Consider the following 23,933-nt stretch of genomic DNA (forward strand, 5'->3'; position numbering starts at 1 on the left):
CTCGGGCCTGACTGGCCAGCTTGGGCCAGTTCAAGCCAAGATCGAGCCAAGTTCTCCATTGGAGCATTTTCACAAGCACTTAGACTGCACCTTCAAAATCTCACTATATTTGAGACAGCAACAATGGTTTTACAAGTATTTTATCAAACATCTTCTAAGCAACATAAAAATCAAGAAAAAAAAAAAAGGGTGTTGGTTTCATATACATACCTACCTTGCCACCAGCCATACTTCTTTGAGTCTTTTCATCAAACACTTGTTGAGCAACATCAATATCAAAGTAACCGAGTCATTGAACTGGTTCGATCCGAGTCGAGTTGGGGCCAGCTCGAACTCATTTTCAAGCTCAAAAAATCAGCTTGACTCGGCTCGAACTCATTTTCAAGCTCAAAAAATCAGCTTGACTCGGCTCGAACTCAGCTTCAAACCAAGTCGAATCGAGCTTTTTCGAGTCGAGCTAACCGAGCTAGCTCGGTTCGTCTACACCTCTAGATGCACACATGTTTTGAAAGAGATGAGAACACAAATGTGGAATACCCACATGTTCTGAAAGAGTTGAGAACACAGATGGAGTTGTTACATAAAGGGGTGGGACAGATATGAGCACACTAGGCATGAGAGGCAGTTTCTGGAAGAGTTAGCGTGTCAGTTGTGGGTTTTGGGGGAGTAGAAGAGGAGGACGAAGCCAGTATAAACGAGTAGTTGAGTGGTCCTTACAAGAGGAGTGGGATAGGGACTAGATCAGGCGGTTGGAAGTGACTGGGCCTACTCTTGACGGATCCACGCGAAAAGCTAAAGGCGGTAGTGGAGAGGAGACAACAAATGGAGGGGGGGTGATGGTGGTAGGAGAGGAAGTTAGGGGCTAGTTATGTGTCGTAGTAGTAGCGTATGGACACCCGATGCACCTTCAAATCCGGCAATGTATAGGGAAGAGTAGGGGGAAGCAGAAGCGGCTAAAGGATCTTTGTAGTGAAGGGGATGTCAGAAAGAGGGGAACATGTGACCAAGTATTTCATATATGACCACATGCTAGCTAAGGCAGCTGCGAGCTTGCACTTCAAGAATATGATTACTAAAGTGCAACCAGGGGGCGAAGGTATGGTGTCACCTACACCACATGAAATTGGAGCATTACCTAGATGAAAAGGTTGTTGAAACAAACTGTTATATCGATGAGTTGAGGCCGTTAAGCAAAACTTATGAGGTCACGCTGATGTGTGATGAATGGACAGGACCGACGAAATTGTCTATCATAAATTTTATTGTTTGCAGTAGAGCGAGGATCCTTTCTAAAGTCCATTGATGCGTCGAATGAAACTTTAAAATTTACATATATGGGTTGATGAAGGTGGAGAAGAAGAATGTAGTGTAATTCTCCGCAAACAATGGGAGCGCATTCATGAAGATGAGGAAGGAGTTAATGACAAAGTACAATCTGTATTGGACCCTGTGCACAACCCTTTGCATTGATTTGATGCTTGAGGCAATCGAGGATAGGCATGCAGTCAGAGTGTGATCATTGATGCTCGAGCAATTAAAAATTGCATTTACCATCACACCTAGCTATTAGCCAAATGTGTGGGAGGTGTTATGCGATATGGTGCGGCCTGGGGCGACACGGTTCGCAACTAATTTCATCAACTTAGAAAGCCTCTTAAAACACAAGCATGGTGCCAAAGACATGTTTGATTCTAAAGAGTACGCAAAACTAAAATCAGAGTAGCAATGTTTTGATAACGACGATTGAGAGGATTGTTGTGAGCAGCTCTCTCCGAGACCGCATACACAATGTGGTGGGTATTTTGGAGCCCATTTACAATGTTAAGGATGGTGGATAACGAGACGTATCCATCGATGAGTTCAATGTATGAGTCCATGCGGTACACAAAAGATACCATCAAGGCTAAAGCCCTGAAGGTGTATAAATGGGTGCATGCAATCATTGATAACTGATGAGATATGACTCTCGAGCACCCACTTCACAAGGTTGGCAAGTAATTAGATTTAAATTGTATAGGTTTCAATACTTTATTAGTTGCTTGCTTAGTATGGACTTGTATGGTTATTTTCTTACAGTAATAAGTAAATATGTGCACCGCAATGGGTTTCAGCATACCACCGCAGTCGTAGACTCAACGAGGACAAAGGCCTATCCCACTTCTCATCAGTTAGAAGAGAGCTATAGAAGTTAATCATTGAGTTGCATATTTGGTCTTTCTCCTCAATCTTCCTACCCATGATGCTATGAAATATCCCACTTCTCCACCATGATGCTATGAAATATCCCACTTCTCCACCATGATGCTACTAATCTTGTTGCTCCTTGCCCACGCACTCGCGATGCTATGAAAGAACTTTGTATTGTTGTCCCCTTCCTTAAGCCAGGTGATCCTTGAATGTTGGCTTCACTTAATTCCGTCCTCATTAATACGATTTTTGTACTTAATTTCTTCCTCATAAATATGATTTGTGTACTCTTGGGATAGCTTCACCCTGAGAAGTTTCTCATTTTCCGAAAGTTCAATTTCCTACGCCTTAGTGTCGAGAGCCTGAATATCTTTCAGAATGTACTACAATCTCCTTAGGATTGGGGTTCGTAATAAAACCAAAGCTCCAATAGCTAGGATATAGTTGTACTAGGAACAGCTAGAGTTATAGTGTTCAGCCAGAGTTACAGACTTACAGTGTTCAGATGGTTGGTTGGTAAAAAGTAAAACAAAGTCATTACCATTGATCATCTAAGAAGCAAGGAGAAGGTAATCACAAATGCATGTATAATGTGCTTGAGTAATGCATAAATAGTGCAGTATTTTGCTTACCCTCTTTGGATACACGACAAATTTGGAGGAGATTCTTAGCCTTATTTGAAACGAATTGATTGATGCTTGGATCGATTGCAGTGTTGTTCCAAACTTGGGACAGGAGAAGTGTAGATACGAGAAAGGTCTTGTGTGACTTTGTTTGCGGGTATATGGATGATATGGAAGGAAAGAAACGACAGGAATTTTAATAACAACGAGGCGTTATCATTTAAAACCTTCCAGAGAGCAAATGATAACGTGATAGAATGTGCATTAGGATCTAATGTTATTGTAGGTTGTACTAAAGAGGATCTTGCTGCCCCCTTGGGGAGCTGCCTTGAAGCAATTTGCAGATGGATGATCTCTCATCATCCCTTATCCAGATTCTGCTCTATAGCCTTTTTTCGGTTCTAATAAAATTTCTCATTACCAATAATAAAAGGGGAAAGTGATCAGGTAATAGATAATATAGTAGTATCCTTCATTTTTCAGGTAATTTTATTTCTTTTGTCAAACAAATAAAATAGAGAGAGAAGGGTACACCAAATGCTAGATTAAAGATGATGCCCCATGAAACCCCTCCAAAAGTGGGACAATTCTTTTTTTTTTTTTTTAAAGGCCAGAAACAAAGCAATTCATACCAAGCCCCTCTATCGCGGATGCCTCGAAGAATTTCCCGACTCACTAACATCCCTCTAAAACAATCTACCTCCATGGACAAAGCACCAGAATCAGAAAGGTATTGTTTAGTGCTCTTGGTGAACATCCCCCTTATAATTGACCAATGTGATGAGCTTTGCCAGTTCTTTTTTCTTCCAGGTGCCTCATTGGGTAAGATTTGGGTCCTATCATTGGGATTCATTTACTTTGAATGATTTGAATTTGGATTATTAACAGATCAAGGAATCACATGCAAAATAGCAGGCAGGATTACCCTGTGCTTCGTCAAAGATTTACCTATAAACTCTTTTAAACTGGTCCTATAAGTTGTCTTTGTTTGGATACTTGGAACTCAAATCTTGGTCCTAGATATTAGATTTACATAAAAACGACAGAAGCTCCTATTGTTTACTGATGTCAAAAAAAAAAAAAAAAGGAAAATGATTTAAATAGATTTTTTTTTAAAAAGTTTGACAAAATTTGGCAACTAGATCTAGACAAGGGACAAAACACTTGAATTAAAGGCTTGAGAAGAAAAGTGAGCTGCAAAGCCAGGCTCGAGAAGGGATGCATGGAGACCCACGTTGCAATCCCAACAACTACTACGTGAGGACTCCTCTCATACAGCAAGAATTTCACGGAGAAAGGAAAAGGGGGTGGAAAAAAGAACCCGCCAGAGACTTCATGAGCCCACAAAGAGGAGATCATCGTCCCCACTAACATCCATTGAAGGAGAACATATAGTTCTTACATGACCCCATGGTGTGGGATCGATGGTTGCTACTCATTCGAAGGAAGAATGGGAAGGATGGGTCATGACCTTCACCCAAGACCTGCCAAATAACAGAGACAATGATCAATCACCTCCTCTACAGCAATCTTTCCCCTGAGAATGGGAGAAACTTTTTAAACCAGTTCCAAGAAGGTCATCAAGGTATTCTAGGAAAAGCCCCTGTTCTAGTCGCCAGAACTGGATCAGAGTCGACGAACGGTGGATTAGAGTTTCAAGAAAGAAGTCGTCAGATAACAGGAAAAACGCCCCCTGCTCCTTCCCTACTCTCTTCATTTCCAACATACCGGAAGAGTGGGACAAATACAAGATTACCCCGGTTATTTTCAAAAGTGGCCGCTATTAAGGAGGTCATCATTCCACGCAAAAAAGGTTTGTCGAAGAAAATGGGATTCGCCTTCAGTAGAGTTCTATCCTTGGGCATGGCAGAAGCACCAGCTCTTCACAGATCCAAATACAATGGCAAATGCATTTTAGTTCAGATGACCAAATTCGGCCCCATACCCTCACCCACTGGCACCCCCGCCCTATCCCCTTCCTCTCCTCAGCTTGTTCGGGAGATCGAAAAGACGCCCCTAATGTCCACCGTCGATTTACCCAACTCCAAAGTTCAGCGATCTTTTTCAGATGTGTTCAATCATGAACCCTCCATGGGAGCCTCGTGTCAGCAAGAGATTACTCCCTCAACCTCCCCTAACGCACACAATAGATGGATCTAGATATCCCATTCTTCGATAGGGCCGAAGGTTCGAGTGGACCCCTCTTTGGTCATGGAAGCTGCTACAGTCTATAATTGAAGTTCAATTCTCTATCGTAAGAAGGATTCTTCAACTCAGACTATTGCATTATGGTTGTCATCCTATTGCAATATCCATCTGGCCGATTTCAATCTCAAGCCTTTGAGTGAGGATCTAATCCTTCTAAATGTTAGGACCGACTGCAACATGACCTCCATTCCAGAATTAGGAGACATGGACCGGAATGCCCCAGTGACCATCTAGAAATGGGAAGACTTCTCCCTCTTTGGTCCATTTGAAACCTAGTTTTGGTTTTCAGGTATTCCCCCTCGAGCTATGGAACCCCTCTTTCATATCAGTTGTGGCCTCATGCTTACGAGAAGTTATCGAATTCTATCCCACCACGGAATCAGGTTGGGATCTCCGTTTTTCCCTGGCTCGCATTCGAAGAAATAGATTCAGCCCCCAAATTCATTACATCCCGGTTTCAGTGGAATGGGTGAAATTTTCTATCCACATCTCCAAGGGAAAAAGTCATCTACAGACGACCGAAAACCATGGTAATTTCGCGTTGCCGGAAGCCATCGGAGAAGGAACTCCCTCAGCGGAAGAGCTCACATGTGACACCTCGCACGAGCAACAAACTATGACCGAACATGCAAAGAAGCAAATCTCGTGCCTCTTATCTCGACCATTGAGCCTCAACATCTAACGATTGGCTCAGGTGGCCCATGCACCACTCGTGAGAACCACCTTGGCTCTCAAGATGAGACACGTATCCCTCAGTCTCCTTTTTGCCCATCTCGAGGGCTCCAAAGACAGGTCACCTCAGATGGAGGACAACACCTGTGCTCCTCTGGGATTCAAGTCGCTACGTGGCGCCATCCTCAAGCCGCAAGAGGATCGTCTATCAGGAGTTCTACCAACCGACGTCAAATCCCCCCCTCCCCTCTCCGTGAGACACGTGCCCCGCAAGAGACACCTTCGGACACCTCTCTGTCCTCTTCATTCTTCAAGACGAATGATGACCCTAGCATCATTAACTCAGGGGATGATGTCTTTGCATCCCCACCGTTCCCAAGACGAGAACTGGACGATGATCCAAATCCCATCCATTCGCCAAGTACTAGCCTTCAGCTAGCCCTACCTCCCCATGTTCCTTCCCCTATCATCAATCTCTCACCATCTTTGAATCACCTCATGCTTTCCCACCAACTCAACCCTTCGAGGGATGAGATTCCTAGCCCACCCACCATCAAAGCCACTCCATTCTCAACACATGGCATTTCCCTCTCCCGTGGATCTTTCAATGATCAACCCCCTATTCTACCAATTGTTTTCTCGATCTCACCTCCTCTCTCTTCAGCCTTCTCTTCGCCTTTTGCCTGTAACCCAATCTTAATCTACTCGTCATCTGCCGCCTTGCTCTTTGGGCTTTAATTCTTGCGGGGAGCGAGAATCTACACTCCTCCACCTCTATAATCTCCAACTCTCCCATCCCTAAGATTTTAGACATCCCTCCCCTCTAGTCGGATGTGGATGATATCCCTACCATCTCTTTGAACTCAATTTGCCGCCTCATTCCTATTTAACTACAAAGATCCCGTAAGGGCCAAAGCAACAGTAATCGAGTTTGGGATATTAGTCAAAATGTCGTTCAGGACAATGAGGAAGATTACATAGATTTATATCACTTCATCAAGGCTAGAGGATCCCAAGCTGCCCTCGCCTTAAAGAAAGCCCCTTAATCCCCAAGGGGTTGGAGGGAGCTATCTAATCTTCACTCTTTGATCAACTACGAGGCGGGCTCCATCTCCAAATCCTTTACAAAGGGAAGAAGGGCTCAGTCAACTAACCAATGAAGAGTATATCCTTGAATGTTCATGGGTTAGGTTGTGACAGGAAAAAGGCTTAGGTCAAGGAGCTATTGTGGAAGTTCAAACCCCAAATCACTGCGTTGTAGGAAACCAAGCTTCAATCGATAAGCTCGTTAAATCTCTCTTCTATTTGGTATGATCGTCACAAGGATTGGATGGCCTTAGATTCAAAAGGCTCCTCAGATGGCATCTTGGTTGCCGATGACACCAGTGTCTGGATCAAGGAAGATTCCTTTATAGGAGCTTACTCTGTCTCAGTAGTTTTCAAAAACTTATCTTCCATTTTTATATGGGCCTTTTCCTCGGTTCATGGCCCCAGCGCCATCTCCCAAAGACACCTTCTATGGGATGATCTCTCCACCATCAAACTCAAATGGGATCTCCCATGGTGTCTCGGGGGAGACTTCCATGTTATTCAATTCTCGTTTGAAAAATCGAATGTTTGTCGTATCTCTAGGAATATGAGATTATTTTCAGAGTGGGTAGGGAATAACAACCTCATTGATCCTCCTCTCTTGGGAGTAAAGTTTACCTGGACCAATAATCAATCCTCCTCCCATATCATGGCCAAACTTGACAGATTCATTTCTCCCAACTAGCTAGAAGTTTTTGTAACGACACTAATTTTCTGAGCCATATGAGAACCAGACTAACCAAATTAATAATTTAGTTTTGTGGTTATTAACAAAACCAAGCACGTAGACTAATTGGTAGGGGTACTCTTGGTGGAAGGATAGGTCAATGGATCGATTCTTAACACCATAGATTTTATATTTTCGCCAAATTTAACAAAACCCTAGTGAAATCTTCTAGATTCAGGGCTCTTTCTCTATATAAAGGGAAGAACTGCAAAAAATTCCTGTAGAAAACCCTAAAAGCTAAAGAGCAGCCGGAAGAGAAAGGAAGCTTCTGCGGGTAAGTTTTCCATCAAATCATTTTATTCCTTTTCTGAATTTTCTATCTAAAAGCCCAGACCTAAACAATGAACGAAGCGGATTTATCCTACAATCATTGTCTTGATCTGTGGGGAACTTTTGATGAAAGAAATTGATTTTTGAGTGAGATCTCCTATTATAGGAGATCGACATGGAGAAATCCAGCCGTATCAGTCTAGGAAGATTCGAATCAATGGACCTTTAAGCCGAATTGTGTCAAAACCTCGAATCCTAGGGTGATCCAACGGAGAGCGATCTACGAATAGTTTAGATGATGTTAGAATATGTTCATTGTTTGAATTATCTCCGATATTATCGTTATCTCCAGCTTGGCGATACCGATAACACCAGTAGCAATACCGATAACACCAGTAATATTAGAAATTCCAAACATTGACAATGTATTACTAAGTACCACCATCGAATCAATATCGCCAATATTTTCAATTGTGTAAATCCCAGGCGTCGCTTGTATTGCTAATGTATCGATATCGCCAATATTTTCGACTGTGTAAATTCTAGGTGACGCTTGTATCACAAGTGCATCGGCGATATTTCAATAATATCGCCAACGTAGAGATCTCACAGAAAGTTTTTTTCTTAAAAAAATAAAAATAAAAAATAAAAAATAAAAATAAAAATAAATTTATTTCATTTTTTTTTTATGAGAGCATTATTGTATGCAGTTTTCAATTTGTCATTATTGATAATATCTCAATATTATCATTATCGCAACATGCGCGATATCAAGACAACAATCTTTTGTTTCCTTTCCTGTTGTTGATGATTTCTTTGCAAAATATCATGAGTTGTCAATATTCTGCAATATCGATAGATGTTTGGATGGAAGGTTGGATGGATGATTGGGTGGTTAAATGAGATGGATGGGATGGTTAGACTGTTTATTACAAAGACAAATGCTTTTAAGCCCCCATTAAATGGAAACATATTGTGTATACAATCCTTACTCTTGCTCCGGTGGTAGACTCTCAAGAGTTTCAACACCCCGTCAAGGGTTCGAGTATCCATAGGTGGTGAAATCCCGCTACGGCATGAGTGTGTGGGGGTGTCAGTGTGCGCACGCACGTGTGTGTGTGTGTGTGTGTGTGTGTGTGTATATATTTTTTTTGTAAATTTTTTATTCCTAAATATGTAAATATGTGTATTTTAGCATCTCCTGAAGTTTTATTGAAAATTCTATCGTTTTTGTCATGTTTTCTCGCATTTCTGATTATCAGCGATATCGATATTATTTCCGTATCCCCGACCAGTGAAACTTGTAGTGATACCGATAATTCGAACACTGAATATGCTAACAAACAGTTTTAACCAACGATTGTAGATCCCAGATATTTCAGATCCAAGCAATTCTTTGGCTATTCCGAATCAGACGATGAGAAAACCATTGGATGGGTTGGACCCAATCCAAGAATCGATTGAATTCATAAAAGCTAAGAGTAAGAGGAGAAACCCTAAGAATTTCGAAAAATCGGATTGTGTAACAGAACCTAACTGACTTCGGTTGATCGATCAAAGCTAACGTTCGATCGACAAACGTGTCGATTTTTGTCCAGCAACCCAAGTCGAAAAATCGTATAGTGGTCCTTTTGATCGAAGTCCAAGCTCGATCGATCGAGGGTACCAATCAAGAATGACCAAAACTGTCCAGCAACTAAATTGAATTAAATCTAACTTGTTTCAATTGATCGACGGGCAAGTTCGATCGATCAAAGGTGGCCAAATTGTCCAAAGACTTGAAATGTTAAATCCTGAATTTCATCGATCTATAGTCGATCGATCGAAACATTGATCGAGGGCCATCGAGTTGGCTCGATCGATCGACTGCATTGATTGACAGTTCCCTCTTTGGTTTTCAAATTTAGTTTAAAAGAATAATGGTGTATCATCTTGGTTTGATCAAAGGTGGACCCCACTTGATGGAATACCTTAATTGAATTCATGAGTTGTTAAATCATCTTAATAGGGATTCGGATTCTAAATTCCAAAGCGTTAGACTATTCAACGAATTCGACTCTAAAATATGAATAGGTGAGTGAATCCCAACATGTCTCATACATGTACAGTTAAAATAGATGATATGATTACTATGATTGCCATGACTGATGTAATTGATTGTGGTGCTATTTGACTATGATTCATGTTGTATGATTTACATTCTGAATAATTATTAAGATGAATTATTTATGGGACATCCAAAGCGTAGATGATATGGATTCATGATTTCCTCTCAGTAAGATGTATATGTTGGTCACGCATGACAAATCATAGACATTGAGCATGCACCACATGCATCCATAGCGCTCCTGCGCTGATTCCTAGAGGCAAGCTCTAGATGACTACATGCACGCCTTGTGCCTAGGTTCCTAGGGGATCTCCCTAGATGGTTCTCCTAATAGATTATTTGCCGGATGCCCACATTAGTTGAAGCCTACTCACGGAGTAGATGTGTAAATTGCACATGCCTACCTACGGTGGATGTCTAACGGGTACAGATTCGGGTTGATGGAAATCCAACCCAAGCAAGTGAACGATCATCCCACTTGACATGCATCTCATAACATCTCAGCATCCATACTCATGCTTGCATACATACCATTTCATTTTTATTGTGCTATCTTATATTGTGCTACGTATGAACAATGTTGGGTTCACTCACTAGCCTGGCCAACTAACGTTGTGGATTGCAACCGTACAGAGATGAACGAAAGAGGAAAACCAAATCTAGTACCGGAGAATGTGGTCGAGTCCGCAGATGAGACTCAAGACCAATGGCCATATCTGGCAGAATATGAACTTGCCACATTGGATGGATGACTAGTTCATGATATTCAATGATAGGAAATAACTTTCTACTCTTTAATTATTGATGTTAGACTTGACATTTCATTGCTCATACTTATGATTTTGTTAAAGACAATATTTGATATTCCAGTTAAATAAAGTCCCAAATGGGTGGACATAGTTTGATTTTGAGTTTTATTTTGTCGTTGTAGATGTGATGGAATAGGTATCAGCGAAAGATATGTAATTGTGTATATGTATGGATGTTAAGTGGTGAAAACATAGAATGCAATAAATTACGCCTAACAACTGTTTGATGATGGTGATGATGTACACTTCGTGTACGAGTCGCAAACCGTAACTCGGGCCGGAGACACTCTGCATCCGAAATGCGGGGCGTGACATAATAGTATCAGAGAGAGGCTTTCATTAAACTTAGAGTGACCTATAGGTCATGTTCCCACATACTTACATAATTGATCCTTGAAATTAAAAACTCGATACTTAGGATCAACCCCTGGATTGGGTTGATTGATCAAGAACGTAGAAACCAAGTTTAGGTGTCATTAACACCCTGAGTAGGGTTTGTTAACTGATAACTGGAAACCTTAACTCATCATTTGCCATATTCTGCTAAATAGAGATGGACAATAGACATCACTCTCATACTAAACTTTAGCTCTTTTAATATGATGCGATAGCCCCAAAGAAGACGCGCAGTATGCGTGATATAGTCCCGGCGACTAGTGTCACTATCCCTCCCGCGCCAACCGTTGATTCGAACATCCCAATAGAATCTGAAACAACGAATGGAGAACAAGATGAGAACGTTGGAGGAGAGGAGACAGAAAGTCCTGCCACTCTAGTAGGAAATTTGGATGGTGTCAGGCCTAGTGCGCAATTCCCCTTATCACTGACTACTATGCGCGCTCAAATTGTTGGATCTAGTCCCCAGCCATGGGACGCCTCATTTGGATTGGTGACTGACGTGGCAGTAATGATGAAACAACAAGAAGATCAATTTACGGCCCAATTGAACATGATAGTAAACATGAGTCAAGCACCTCAAGGCCAACGGAATCTGGCCTTTGTAAGACACGAGCAACAAGGTAGAGTAGATCTATTGGAGAAATTCACAAAATTATGACTGCCAATGTACAAGGGCACTTCCAATCTGATGATAGCAGAAAACTGGCTGACATAAGTGGAGAAGATTCTCGAAGCAATGAACTGTCCAGAGAACCAAATGGTCATGAAGACGACGTTCGCTCTTCAGGAAGAAGTGGATATGTAGTGGAGATCAGCAAAAGAATGGTCACAGCAGCGCATGTGCGGACTTGGAGCGAATTCAAGAGAAGGTTTCATGAGAAGTATCTCTCTGAGGCCTATCATCTACAGAAGATGGTCGAATTTTCGAATTTTGAGCAAGGGGCCATGACAGTAGCACAGTACGAGGCGAAGTTCGCTGAGTTATCCTGATATGCCCCAAAGGTGGTAGAAGACAGAGTACAAAATCCAGAAGTTTCAAGAACGCCTTTGCCAGAATATTAGAGATCGATTTTACTATGTGGATATGAAGTATTCTGAGATTGTTGACAAGGCCCTATGAGCTGAAAAAGACTATGAACTAACCCGCACGCAATTAAGAGAACATCATAACAGAAATGCACCCACTCAGTAGCAACTGTCGGAAAAGAGGCAATGCAACAATGACCGAACCGCGACACCAAATAATCAGGAAAACGACTATTTGCAAGAAATTATACATATTGTGGGAAGTAAGAGCATAAGGCACAATTTTGCAAGACTCTACTAGGGACATTGCACAGTTGTCGCCACTTCAACAGACATCTTCACGACTACCATCCCTTGCACCAACTCGGCAGTTCGTTCAATCGCTTCAGGCATCCAGACCGTCGTACTCATACCCTCAGGCGTCGCATTCCGCACCTCCCTGACCATCTCCGAATTAGTAGAATGAACCCCAACAATCATCGCGACTTGCGAATTCTCAAGGAGGACAACCATTCAGACAGCCTACACAGGCCAAGGTTTACACCATCGCACCTACCGAAGACCCGGAAGTGGATAATAATGTCATAGAAGGTACAATTATCATGTTCAATCAACTCATTGCCATATTGTTTGATTCTAGAGCTTTGTTATCATTTGTTGCAATTGCGGTAGTTGAACAGTTAGGCATGAAACCTGTAACTCTTACCAAGTTAATTTCAATATAATCACCTGTGGGGAAAACCATCATTTTAGACAAAATATGCAAATCTTGTGAAATTAGAATTGAAGGTATTCCAATGCCTGTAGATTTAGTAGTGATGGAGAAGAAGGGGTATGATGTTATCCTAGGGATGGATTGGCTCCTATCACACCAATATTGATTGTCATGCTAAGACAGTTACCTTCTCTATTCTAGGAAGAGCCTTTTCCAAATCCGAGGGCGGTAGAAGGAAGATAGAGTAGAACGCATCATGGTGCTGAATGACGGAGAATCGTAGGAGTTGACACTAAACCAAATTTTGATCGTGAATTCCCGAAGATTTTCAAGATATACTTGGATTGCTGCCTAAAAGAGAAGTGGATTTCAGCATTGAGCTCGTACCAAGAACTGCACTTATATCAATGCAGGCTTATCGTATGCCACCGGTTGAGTTGCAGTAGCTTAAGCAGCGGTTAGTAGAGCTGAACAACCAACCAAGTATGTCACTATGAGGAGCAACCGTATTATGTACAAAGAAGAATGATGGGAGTATGTGGTTATGCACATATTATCATCGATTAAATAAAGTGATGATCAAGAACAAATACCCACTCCCTCATATTGATGATTTATACGATCAGTTAAAGGGAGCTTGTTACTTTTCCAAAATTAACTTGAGGTCAGGGTATCACCAATTGCGGATCAAGGAAAAAGACATTTATAAGACGACTTTCAGGACGTGCTACGGGCACTAAGAGTTCTTGGTTATGCCCTTCGGCTTGACTAACACCCCAGCTGTGTTCATGGATTTGATGAATAGAGTATTCCAGCTGTATTTGGATCAATTTGTGATCATATTTATCGATGATATATTAATCTACTCTAAGACCAACGAAGATCACGAGGCGCACTCAAGAATGACGCTACAAACCCTAAAAGAAAATCAACTGTACACTAAGTTCTCAAAGTGCGAATTTTGGAAGGAGAATGTGAAATTTCTCGGGCACATAATTATGAAGGATGGAGTTGCAGTAGATCCTGCAAAGGTAAAAGCAGTGGTTCAGTGGGAGCAACCCACAAATGTCTCAGATATCAAGAGTTTTCTTGGACTTGTCGGATACTACTGAAGGTTTATCAAGAACTTCTCAAAGATTTCCAGTCCACTAACAAGTTTGACTCGAAAAGGTATAACATTCAAGTGGACGGAGAACTGTGAATAAGCGTTCGCTGAGCTAAAGCAATTATTAACCTCAACGCCTATCCTTACCCTTCCTCGTGAGGGAGTGAAGTTCATGGTTTATACTGACGCATCGATTTTGGGACTCGGTTGTGTATTGATGCAAGAAGATAAAGTATTAGTGTACGCATCGCGGCAATTGAAGAATCATGAGCGTAACTACCCAATGCGTGACCTAGAGTTAGCAGTCATAGTTTTTGCTCTTAAGATTTGGCGACATTATTTATATGGCGAGCAATTTGATCTGCTTACCAATCACAAGAGCCTCTGATATTTGTTCTCACAAAAGATAAGATGGGTGGAATTCTTAAAGGACTATGATTTTGAACTATCCTATCATCTTGGCAAGGCAAATTTAGTAGCGGATGTTCTAAGCAGTAAGCAGTACCAGCAACAAAGTATAGCTAGGCTAATGATTCGAGAATGGGAGATGTTGGACTTTGTGAAAGCAACAAAGCAGTACCTATGGTGGATATTTGACGGGTACAGATTGCCCATGCCTACTTATGGTGGATGTCTGACAGGTACAAATTAGGGTTGACGGATATCCAACCCAAGCAAGTGGACGATCATCCCACTTGACATGCATCTCATGACATCTCATCATCCATATCATGCTTGCATACATACCATTTCATTTTTATTGTGCTATCTTATATTGAATTACGTATAAACAATGTTGGGTTCACTCACTAACATGGTGTAACGTCTCGGAAAAATCCGTACAAGGACCCAAGTACCACCTCAGGCAGAAATCACCCGGGACCAAAACCTTTAGAAATTAGGCTAGTATTAGCAAGTGCTAAACTAGTGTGCTTGTGAAATTAACACTAATCACTTTAAATGTGATCTGCAGGACCCAAACCGTGCAGTATCATCGACGCTACATTACCCTGAAATCTAGAATCCATCTCAAAACCCAGTTGCTCACGGGAGCATCTTGAAACTTCGTATCGGACCTGGACCGCACGTCGAAAGTCCGATAACCGCAAAACTATACAGTTATGACCGCATGACTGGACTTGACAACCCCCTCGGAAATCAAGTTGTGTCTAGAAATACACAACTTGAACAAAGTGTGTGAGAAATGTGAAAATATTTAGAAATAAAGTCCAAAATTAAGTAATCTAAGTCATGTCGCTTGCGGGCCGAATATAAGGATTCAGATCGTCAGAATCTGACCCAAATACACCCTCGGATCAGGAGAAATGTCCCACACATATCGGTGTACTTGTGACCCTGTTCGAGTGACCGTGACCGTTGAACTGAAACGGGTCCGCCACGGTCGATCTGCAAACCCGATCGGAACGAAAACTCAGCCTAACCTAGATCTATGGTCAGGGAGCTTAAGTCCGACCGCACGTGGAAAAGGGGCCACCAGAAGTGCTCCGTTGGGCTGAAACAGACACCCTTTGGATATAACCTAAGTATACCTTGGCCCTGGGGCCATTCCCATCAAACCTGGGCCTATATAAGGACCTTAAACACTCTCTCACATATTCCATACGAATTTGAGAAACCCTAGGAGAGAGAGGAGAGAAAAGAGAAGGGAAAAGAAAAAAAGTGAGAGTGAGAGTTGGAGATTCTTCCTGGGATTCGATCCCGCTACTCCACGCACTCAACCGTCATTCCTGTATCGCTATACAGGCGATTCTGACTCCATACTTAGGTAAGAAAACCTAACCCTAACTTGTCTTAAGGTTACCGACTAGCGTAATAGATGAATTAGCTAACCTATTCCCTGTTATAGGTTATTGTGGTGCCGTAGACAAGACTTAGCTTTTAAAACTGAGTTCGCTACGAGTCTACCGGCGAAAGGTGCGGACTATAAATGTTTAGGTTATGGTTTTCAAGGCTTTCAATGTCAGTTAATGATTTGTGACTGACTTAAATTGCTATCACATGCTTAGACATATTGGTTCCCGCACTTTACACACATATATATGAACTATGTTGAATATAGTGTATTCTTGTGTTTGTTGAAATGTTTGTATGAGTATGGATTCTGGATATGGATTTGCCATGATTAACTGTTGTAGACATATGGTTGAGGTATACGTGACAATCCTTAGTGAAAGGATTTGCCCTAATACGTGCTATCACCAACATACATCATGTATGTTGGAATATGTAGTCTAAGTGTTTGTAGAAATGTCTGAATGAACAAGTGTACAATAATTATACTTTACATGGGTGTTGAGATAAGATTCTCAACTACCTTAATGATGTATATGATTTCCTCCATGTAACTTATATTCTTTGTCTGTTTTACTTAGAGACTGCATATGTGTGAATTTATGTTTAAGTTGAAATCCATCAAATGCTCACATGCTTGTATGATTGGAATTGTTCATCCATTACTGTTTTGATTATCTTGTATGATTATCTATTATAATTGAATGTGTTTGGGACCACGGAATAGTCCAGGCAATCGGTAACAGGCACTGAATAGGTGGCTGAGATTGTTTCGCCACATAGGACGTGATCGATGAATCCGAGCCGTACTTGGGATGTTGGCAGTAGTTAGGCCACACAGAGTGCTTACGCACTTCATGTCGGTCAACTCAACGTGCGCTTGTACTAGTCGAGCCCGTCAAGTAACCCGATTGACCTGATGTATGTTCACCATGTATGGACGCTACTGCTTGAATCTAAGGTACCAAACTTACCAGTGAAAACCCCTTTAACCTTGGTACCTCGATCTGCTAAGACTCATGAGCCAGGCATGGTGGTATGGGACACCGTGGTCGAGCTGTCGGCCTACACTGGGATGACGAGCCTCCCCGTAGTGTCCAGTGAACAACACAGTCTCGTGAGCCGAATACGGTGGTATGGGACACTGTATTCGAGCTGTCGGCCTACACTGATAAGGTGATGAGCCCTTTGTAGTGACCTCGAGCGTACGCTAAGACTGCGTAGAGGCGACGAGCCTTTCCGTAGCAACAAGAGTACAAACTAGGCCTACACTGATAAGGTGACGAGCCCTTTGTAGCGACCTAGAACCGTAACATCGTATGAGATTTACTAGGATTGACGACCCTAGAATGGATCATCGTTTGGGAATTGATATAAGGGAGGTACCTTAGCTTCCCAATCCTGCTGTATGAAAATGACTAATAAGAACTTGGTAATCACGATCATGCACCGCACTACATGTGCCATTTGGTGTTGGGCAGAGCACTGAGGAAGTGACTGATATGCGCGACCGTTAAATGAAGATCGCAGAGGGAGTGCAGGCGAGGGCATGCATCATTTATACATACCATTCCTGCATTAATCAGAGTACTTAGGGATGTTTGATTGTATTGCTTTATCATTACTGCTTGACTGAATTGATAACACGTTAACCTTTGCTTTATTGTTCCACTGAGTTAATCACTCACTCTCACGTTACAAGACGGTGTTTTAAACACCAACCAGACTCTATCTTAGTTTCAGATGGAGACCCGATTGATGAGGCAGAGGCGGACTTCGTAGACGATGAGGATGCCTTCTCATATATGCAGTATTCTGGCGGGTTTACATAGACCGTTCTGATCGGCGGGGCTTCAGGGTTATACTTGTAGTGAACTATTACATTTTTGACATTTTGCAATTTGAAACAATACATGTAATTATTGACCTGGCAATGCATACATACTTTGGGGACTTATACTGATTTGTAAAGTTATACATATTCGTTTCAGTCTTCCACTTGCGTATTACAACTGTCCCTGGATTATGTTTTGCTAATTTGGCTTAATCTTATTCATGTTTTATGTACTAATACAGACAACATTTAATCATCATTAAATATGTTGCATAATTGATGCATTGGAACTCGGGAGTTGGACTTCTACTCGACCCCCGATTTTCAGGGCGTTACACATGGCCAGCTAACGTTGTGGATTGACAACCGTACAAAAATGAACGAAACAGGAAAACCAAATCTAGTACCGAAGAATATGGTCGGGTCAGCAAATGAGACTCAGACCAATGACCATAAAGATGAACTTGCCGCATTGGATGGATGACTAGTTCATGATATTCAATGATAGGAGATTACTTTCTATTCCTTAATTATTGATGTTAGATTTGACATTTCATTACCCATAGTTATGATTTCATTAAAGACAATATTCGATATTCCAGTTAAATAAAGTCCCAAATGGGTGGACATTGTTTGATTTGAGTTTTATCTTGTGGTTGTGGATGTGATGGAATAAGTATCAGCGAAAGGTATGTAATTGTGTGGATATATGGATGTTAATGTGGTGAAAACACAGAATACACTAAATTATGCCTCTTAACAATTGTTTGATGATGGGAATGATGTACACTTAGTGTACGAGTCGCAGATCATAACTCGAGTCAGAGGGTGCACACTCTGCATTCAAAATGCGGGGCGTGACACTTTTCATCTCATTCTTCAACGAGGATTATCCAAGCCCATCTCTTATCATAACCCCATTCTTCTAAATTAGTGGATGAAAGTTGGGGTTCGAAACCTTTTAGATTCAAACTTTCTTGGCTCCAAGTAAAAGGATTTTCCACTATGGTTTCTAATTGGTGGTCTTCCTTTTCAGTTTCTGGTTCCCCTGCTTTTATTCTGAGTTGCAAGCTTTGCCTCCTCAAAGCGGTCCTTCTAGAATGGAAGAGGGAAACTCAAGATGATCTGGAAGTTATTAATTCTAATACCTTATCAGCTATTCAAGAGTTGGATGTGCAAGAAGAAGCTGCCCCTCTTTCGACATATGATCGGACCCAAAGAGAGATTCATAGACAGACCAATGCTTTAGCAGTCAGAAAATTAGAAATTAATTTGGAAGAAGAGATCTAGATCTGCCTGGCTGAAAGGAGATAGAAACGCTAAACACTTCCACAACATAGCCAGTTCGAGGGCGAGATCTAACAAGATAAGTTCCATATCTTCCGATGGTTCCATTTTTTCTGACAAAAATCAGGCATGCGATCACATTGTCTCTTTTTACTCCTCTTTGCTTATAATAACTGGATAAAGACCAAAACTAGATAATTTACACTTCCAATCCCCCTTCTCGGAGGATGAAATAAAAGAGACAGTTTTCTCCCTAGGGAAAGATCAATCCCCTAGCCCCAATGGATTCCCTTTGGCTTTTTTCCAACATTTTTGGGACATTCTTAAAAAGGAAATTGTCGATTTCATCTCTGAATTCTCCAACCAAGTGACCATCTCGAAAGCCATGGGTGCCACTTTCATTGCTCTGATCCGTCGCAGACCTCAAGGACTTTTCCCCCCAATTAGTCTGTTAGGTTTTCCTTACAAAATCCTGGTGAAAATCCTTGCAACAAGGCTTCACCCTATTCTCTCAAAGTTGCTTTCTGAGGCCCAAGGAGCTTTTTTGGCAAATAGACAAATTATGGATTGTGCCTTAGTAGCGCATGGATGTATTCACTCAGACTTCGGAGAGGGTATTGGCGGCCTTGTATGCAAAATAGATGTTGGAAAGGCTTTTGATAATGTCAATTGGAACTACCTAGATTACATTTTAGATCGTTTGGGTTTTGGCTCTAAATGCAGATGTTGGATCCGTTCTTGCATTTCTTGGGCTACCTTCTCTGTGGGTGTGAATGGATCTCGCAAGGGTTTTTCTCAATCCTCCAAGGGACTTTTGAAAAGGCTTTTGATCATGTCAATTGGAACTATCTAGATTACATTTTAGATTGTCTGGGTTTTTGCTCTAAATGGAGATGTTGGGTCTGTTCTTGCATTTCTTCGGCTAGCTTCTTTGTGCTGGTGAATGGATCTCCCAAGGGTTTTTTTTCAGTCCTCCAGGGGGCTCCACCAGGGCAACCCCCTCTCCCCCTTCCTTTTCCTCATAGTTGCAGAAGGTCTAAGCCTGATGTTGAAATGGGGAGAATCCATAGGCCTAATCAACGGTTTCAAGGTAGCCCCCAACAATCCCTCTGTTTCTCACGTCCAGTTTGTTGATGATACCTTGTTGTTCTGTAATGCTTCAACCCAGGAGGTGACCAATTTGAGAAAAATCATTCGATGCTAAGAAGCAATATCTAGCCTAAAGATTAACCTCTTTAAGAGCGAAATGTTATCTATTAATGTCCCTAAATCTTCTCTTCTGGTTTTTGCAGATACCTTCGGCTGCAGGTCTGCTTCGTTTCCCTCAACCTATCTCGGTCTTGCTGTCTGCATTGGGAGGCCTCCCATCCACCTATGAGATTCGGTCTTAGAAAGAATTGAAAGGAAATTATCCCCCTAGAAGTGCAGTTATCTTTCCTTTGGGGGGGGTTATTTTCTATCAATTTTTAAATGTCCTAAATCCATCATAGCCAAAATTAAAAGGCTCAGAAGGGATTTTTTATGGAATGGCAGCCCCAACTAATTCAAATTTCACTTCCTTAGCCGATCAGAGGTTTGCAAACCTTATGTCGAAGGTGGGGCTGGCATTAGAGAATTGTCAGTTGTCAATATCTCTCTGTTGGGTTGGGAAAATGGCTTTGGCATTTTGGAGCTGAACCTACCTCTTGGTGGAGAACCATCATGGCTGCCAAATATGGCCTTCACTCATGAGGATGGTTTGGCCTCCTCCACTTGGAAAAATATCATGGCCATTGAGCCTCTTTTCACTCAAGGAGTTTCCTTCAGCCTTGGCAGTTGGACTACAATTTGTTTCTGGTCAGATAAATGGATTCTGGACAGACCCATTCTTTTAGTCATTCCCAACCTTGCCAATGTTTGTTCAATCTTAACACCATCGTGGCAGATTCATTCTCTTTCTCTGGATCAGGTTCCTGGAGTACAGGTTGTAGAAGACCCCTGTCAGACTTGGAATTTCAAGAACTGTTGGATCTCCTCAAGCTGCTGCAAGGCACTGTGCCCAACCCAGTCTACCCGGACTCGATGTCTTGGTCTTTAGCTTCCTCCAGAACTTTCTCTTGCAAATCTTTCATCCAGATCATCAGGGGAAACAATCCTCCATTGGCAGATATCATCACTTCTTCTGGTCCTACACATGCCCCCCAAAGGTTGTGACCTTCACCTGGCTCCTTGTCAGAGAAAGAACATTGACATTAGACAATCTCCAAAGAAGAGGTCTCTCTCTCCCCAGCATTTGCCTCCTCTGAATGAATGCGGAAGAAACTATCAGCCACCTCTTCCTCCACTACAGTTTTGCTCGCAACATGTGGGCTCCGATTCTCTCCAAATTCAATGTCTACTAGTCGATGCACTTTCTATTCCCTCCTTTCTCTCTGCCTGGCATAGCTCCTATCCCTGAGAGTATCCTGGTTAAAGCTTGGAGGTTGACTGCTCTCGCCACTCTCTGGGAAATCTGGAGGGAAAGAAATAACCGCTGTTTTCGCAATCTCGCCTCCTCTCCGGCAAGGGTTTCAGGGCTTGCCCTTCGCGACACTAACGAATGGTTATTAGCGCTAGCTCCAGAAGACTTGCCGTTGACCTCTCATCAACTAGATTAGTTTCTTGGTGCTCTGTTCTGTGTAGCTGAGCCTGTTTTGGGCTTCTTTCCCTTTGTATAGCTTGTATAGGTTTTCTTTCTTTCTTTGCTGCTTTTGTATTTTTTCTTTCCTTTGTTCCCTTTTGCCTCCAGGCCTTTTAATATATTCAGCAATCTTCCAAAAAAAAAAAAAAGGATACTTGAATTAGAATCAAGCTACCAAAATAAACTATCTTCTGTGGACATCTTGGCCATTAACTACTTGGACGGCCTGGATCGCACGACACGTGACCAGGCCCATCTGTCATGAAATGGTCGTGTTAGTGATTTTGTAATTTTGAGTTTTGGGGGGTATTCTCATAATCTTCTTCTTGTGTTGGTTTGGTTATTGAGAGTAGTTAAGAGTTAATTTTGGGTTTGTTGGAGTTTGTTGCGATTAGCGACTACTTACATAGGATTAGTAAGTGATTTAGTTAGGGGATTGCAAGAGATTGTTACGATTAGTTGTACAAGGTCTATAAAAGGGAATTTTCTAGAATTTCACATAGTTTTGGCATTTGTAAAAGAAATTGAGAGAATTTACCCCTTGGTGTGAGTGTGCGAAGTGTTTGGATTGTCAAACCACAACCCAGCCCAATTTCCCTAATTTTCCTTCTTCCTTCTCCTTGCAATGCATTGTTCCTTTGGATTCCATGATTCAAGTGGTCTGGATTTTTTATTTTTTATTTTGAAAGAGCAAGTGGTCTGGAGTTACAGTACTATCAAAGCTTTCAGCCAAGAGCTACTTGACATTTCCAATTTTGTTTCAAACAAGAGACAATACATCCACAACATATATAAATAGATTATTTCATAGGAAACGTATGAAAAGAATCATGACAGAAAATCATTCAATCCATAATCCGCAAAAGAACAAAAGCACCTTACTCAAATGCATGAAGCAGTAAAGTGAAACCTGCCTTGCGGATTTGACTGTTCGGCAGATCTTCATGAGTATTGGCAGGCTGTGAAGAAGACCTTGACTCTGAAGCCGGAGTATGAACAGTTTTCTGTGAAGCTTGAGCTGAAGCAGATGTCTTCCCTTGAGAAGAATCCACAGTTCTTGAAGATCCTGTCCCAGACTTTATTGCTGCTAAAACATCACCCTTCAAAAGAGTACCACGAGGGCCTGATGCAGTGAGTGAAGATGCATCCAATCCAAATTCTGTAATCAACAACTTTGCTGATGGACTGATTCTACTGAAACTTTTTTTCTGGGCCATCCCTTCATTTTCCACATGACCTTGAGTTGATTTGGCTTCCTTGGCCTCCAAACCACTGGATTTAGTAGATATGGTTGATGGAACTTTTTTAATATCATCTGGATCCTCAACCTAAAAAACCCACAGGATGTCTTCAATAAACAAAGCGTCTTCATAGGACCCAGAATGGTAGCATATTGCCAATTTTCAAAATCCTGTTGACGTAAATCTACCTTTTGTCTGTATATTAATTATTAAGACATGAATCTACCTAGCCCTTACTTGCACGGGAAAACGAGTGAATGAACGTATTTCAAGCAGTGCTCCATGAAAAGTAGAAACGAAGAAATACATCAGATGTACCAGGAATATCACAAGCTTACCGTTATGGCAATAGGTTGACCAACAAGCACATCCTTTGAACCTTCAGGTGCTAGTATCTTTGCCAAGTACCTGTAGAAAATGTCAAATTTGAGACATGCACTCAAGGATAGCCCAAACTTATCATTTTTAAACTGCAGACCTAAAAAAATTGGCATCATGGTTCTGAAAATCGGTATTAGCGGGCATATTGGCCTGGCCGAAAACCTATACAATACAGTGTCATGTATTATTATTGGCCCCGTATTGGTCTGCATCAAACAATAAACTTTTTTAGCCCAAAAATTATGGAAAATTATCAGGAAAAATGAGATATCCAAGAATCTCTCTTTTTTTTCACGTGTGTTTTGAATATGTATCCAAAGGTGTATTGGACCAATCTTTGGTAAGAATGCTATTTGTCGGGTTGACCTATTGTAAGCTGTGATGTTAAGTCTTTTGGCTATATATTTTTTAGGCATATGACATAAATTTATATCATATATAAATATTACTAATATGATTATATATTCATGATGTATAAAGTAAAACACCAAAGACTAAAAACATAATCATTAAACAAATAACAAATTTTGAAAAAATTGGCCAAGAATGGCCAAAAAATACACACATAATTAAAATCAGCATATAGACAATAGATAGATCTACCATTCTACCTAATACAAGATTCCCTTAAGGAATTTTGGATAAAATTGAAAAACAGAAAATTGCCAAAAAAAAAGAGGCTGAAATGGCTCAAAAATACACACATAAGTGAATCCTGCACATAGATGGTATATTTATGTTCAGGAAACAGACGATTTACCTATATCCATATCATTCTCCTA

The 23,933-nt window shown here is 41.4% G+C and overlaps 1 protein-coding gene across 4 annotated transcripts in view; it reads right to left on the reverse strand.

Moving 5' to 3' along the window:
- Nucleotides 1-23,933, reverse strand: part of LOC131251914 (dihydrolipoyllysine-residue acetyltransferase component 1 of pyruvate dehydrogenase complex, mitochondrial) — a 75,392-nt gene that overhangs the window by 29,134 nt on the left and 22,325 nt on the right. For all 4 annotated transcript variants that reach the window (XM_058252920.1, XM_058252909.1, XM_058252926.1 and 1 more), the window contains 2 exons: nt 23,109-23,178; nt 22,444-22,857 (listed from right to left, as the gene is read on the reverse strand). In XM_058252920.1, the coding sequence (XP_058108903.1) occupies nt 22,444-22,857; nt 23,109-23,178 (484 nt within the window). The remainder of the gene's footprint in view (nt 1-22,443; nt 22,858-23,108; nt 23,179-23,933) is intronic.

This window comes from Magnolia sinica, chromosome 1, assembly GCF_029962835.1.
Source record: "Magnolia sinica isolate HGM2019 chromosome 1, MsV1, whole genome shotgun sequence".
NCBI classification, from domain to species: Eukaryota; Viridiplantae; Streptophyta; class Magnoliopsida; order Magnoliales; family Magnoliaceae; genus Magnolia; species Magnolia sinica.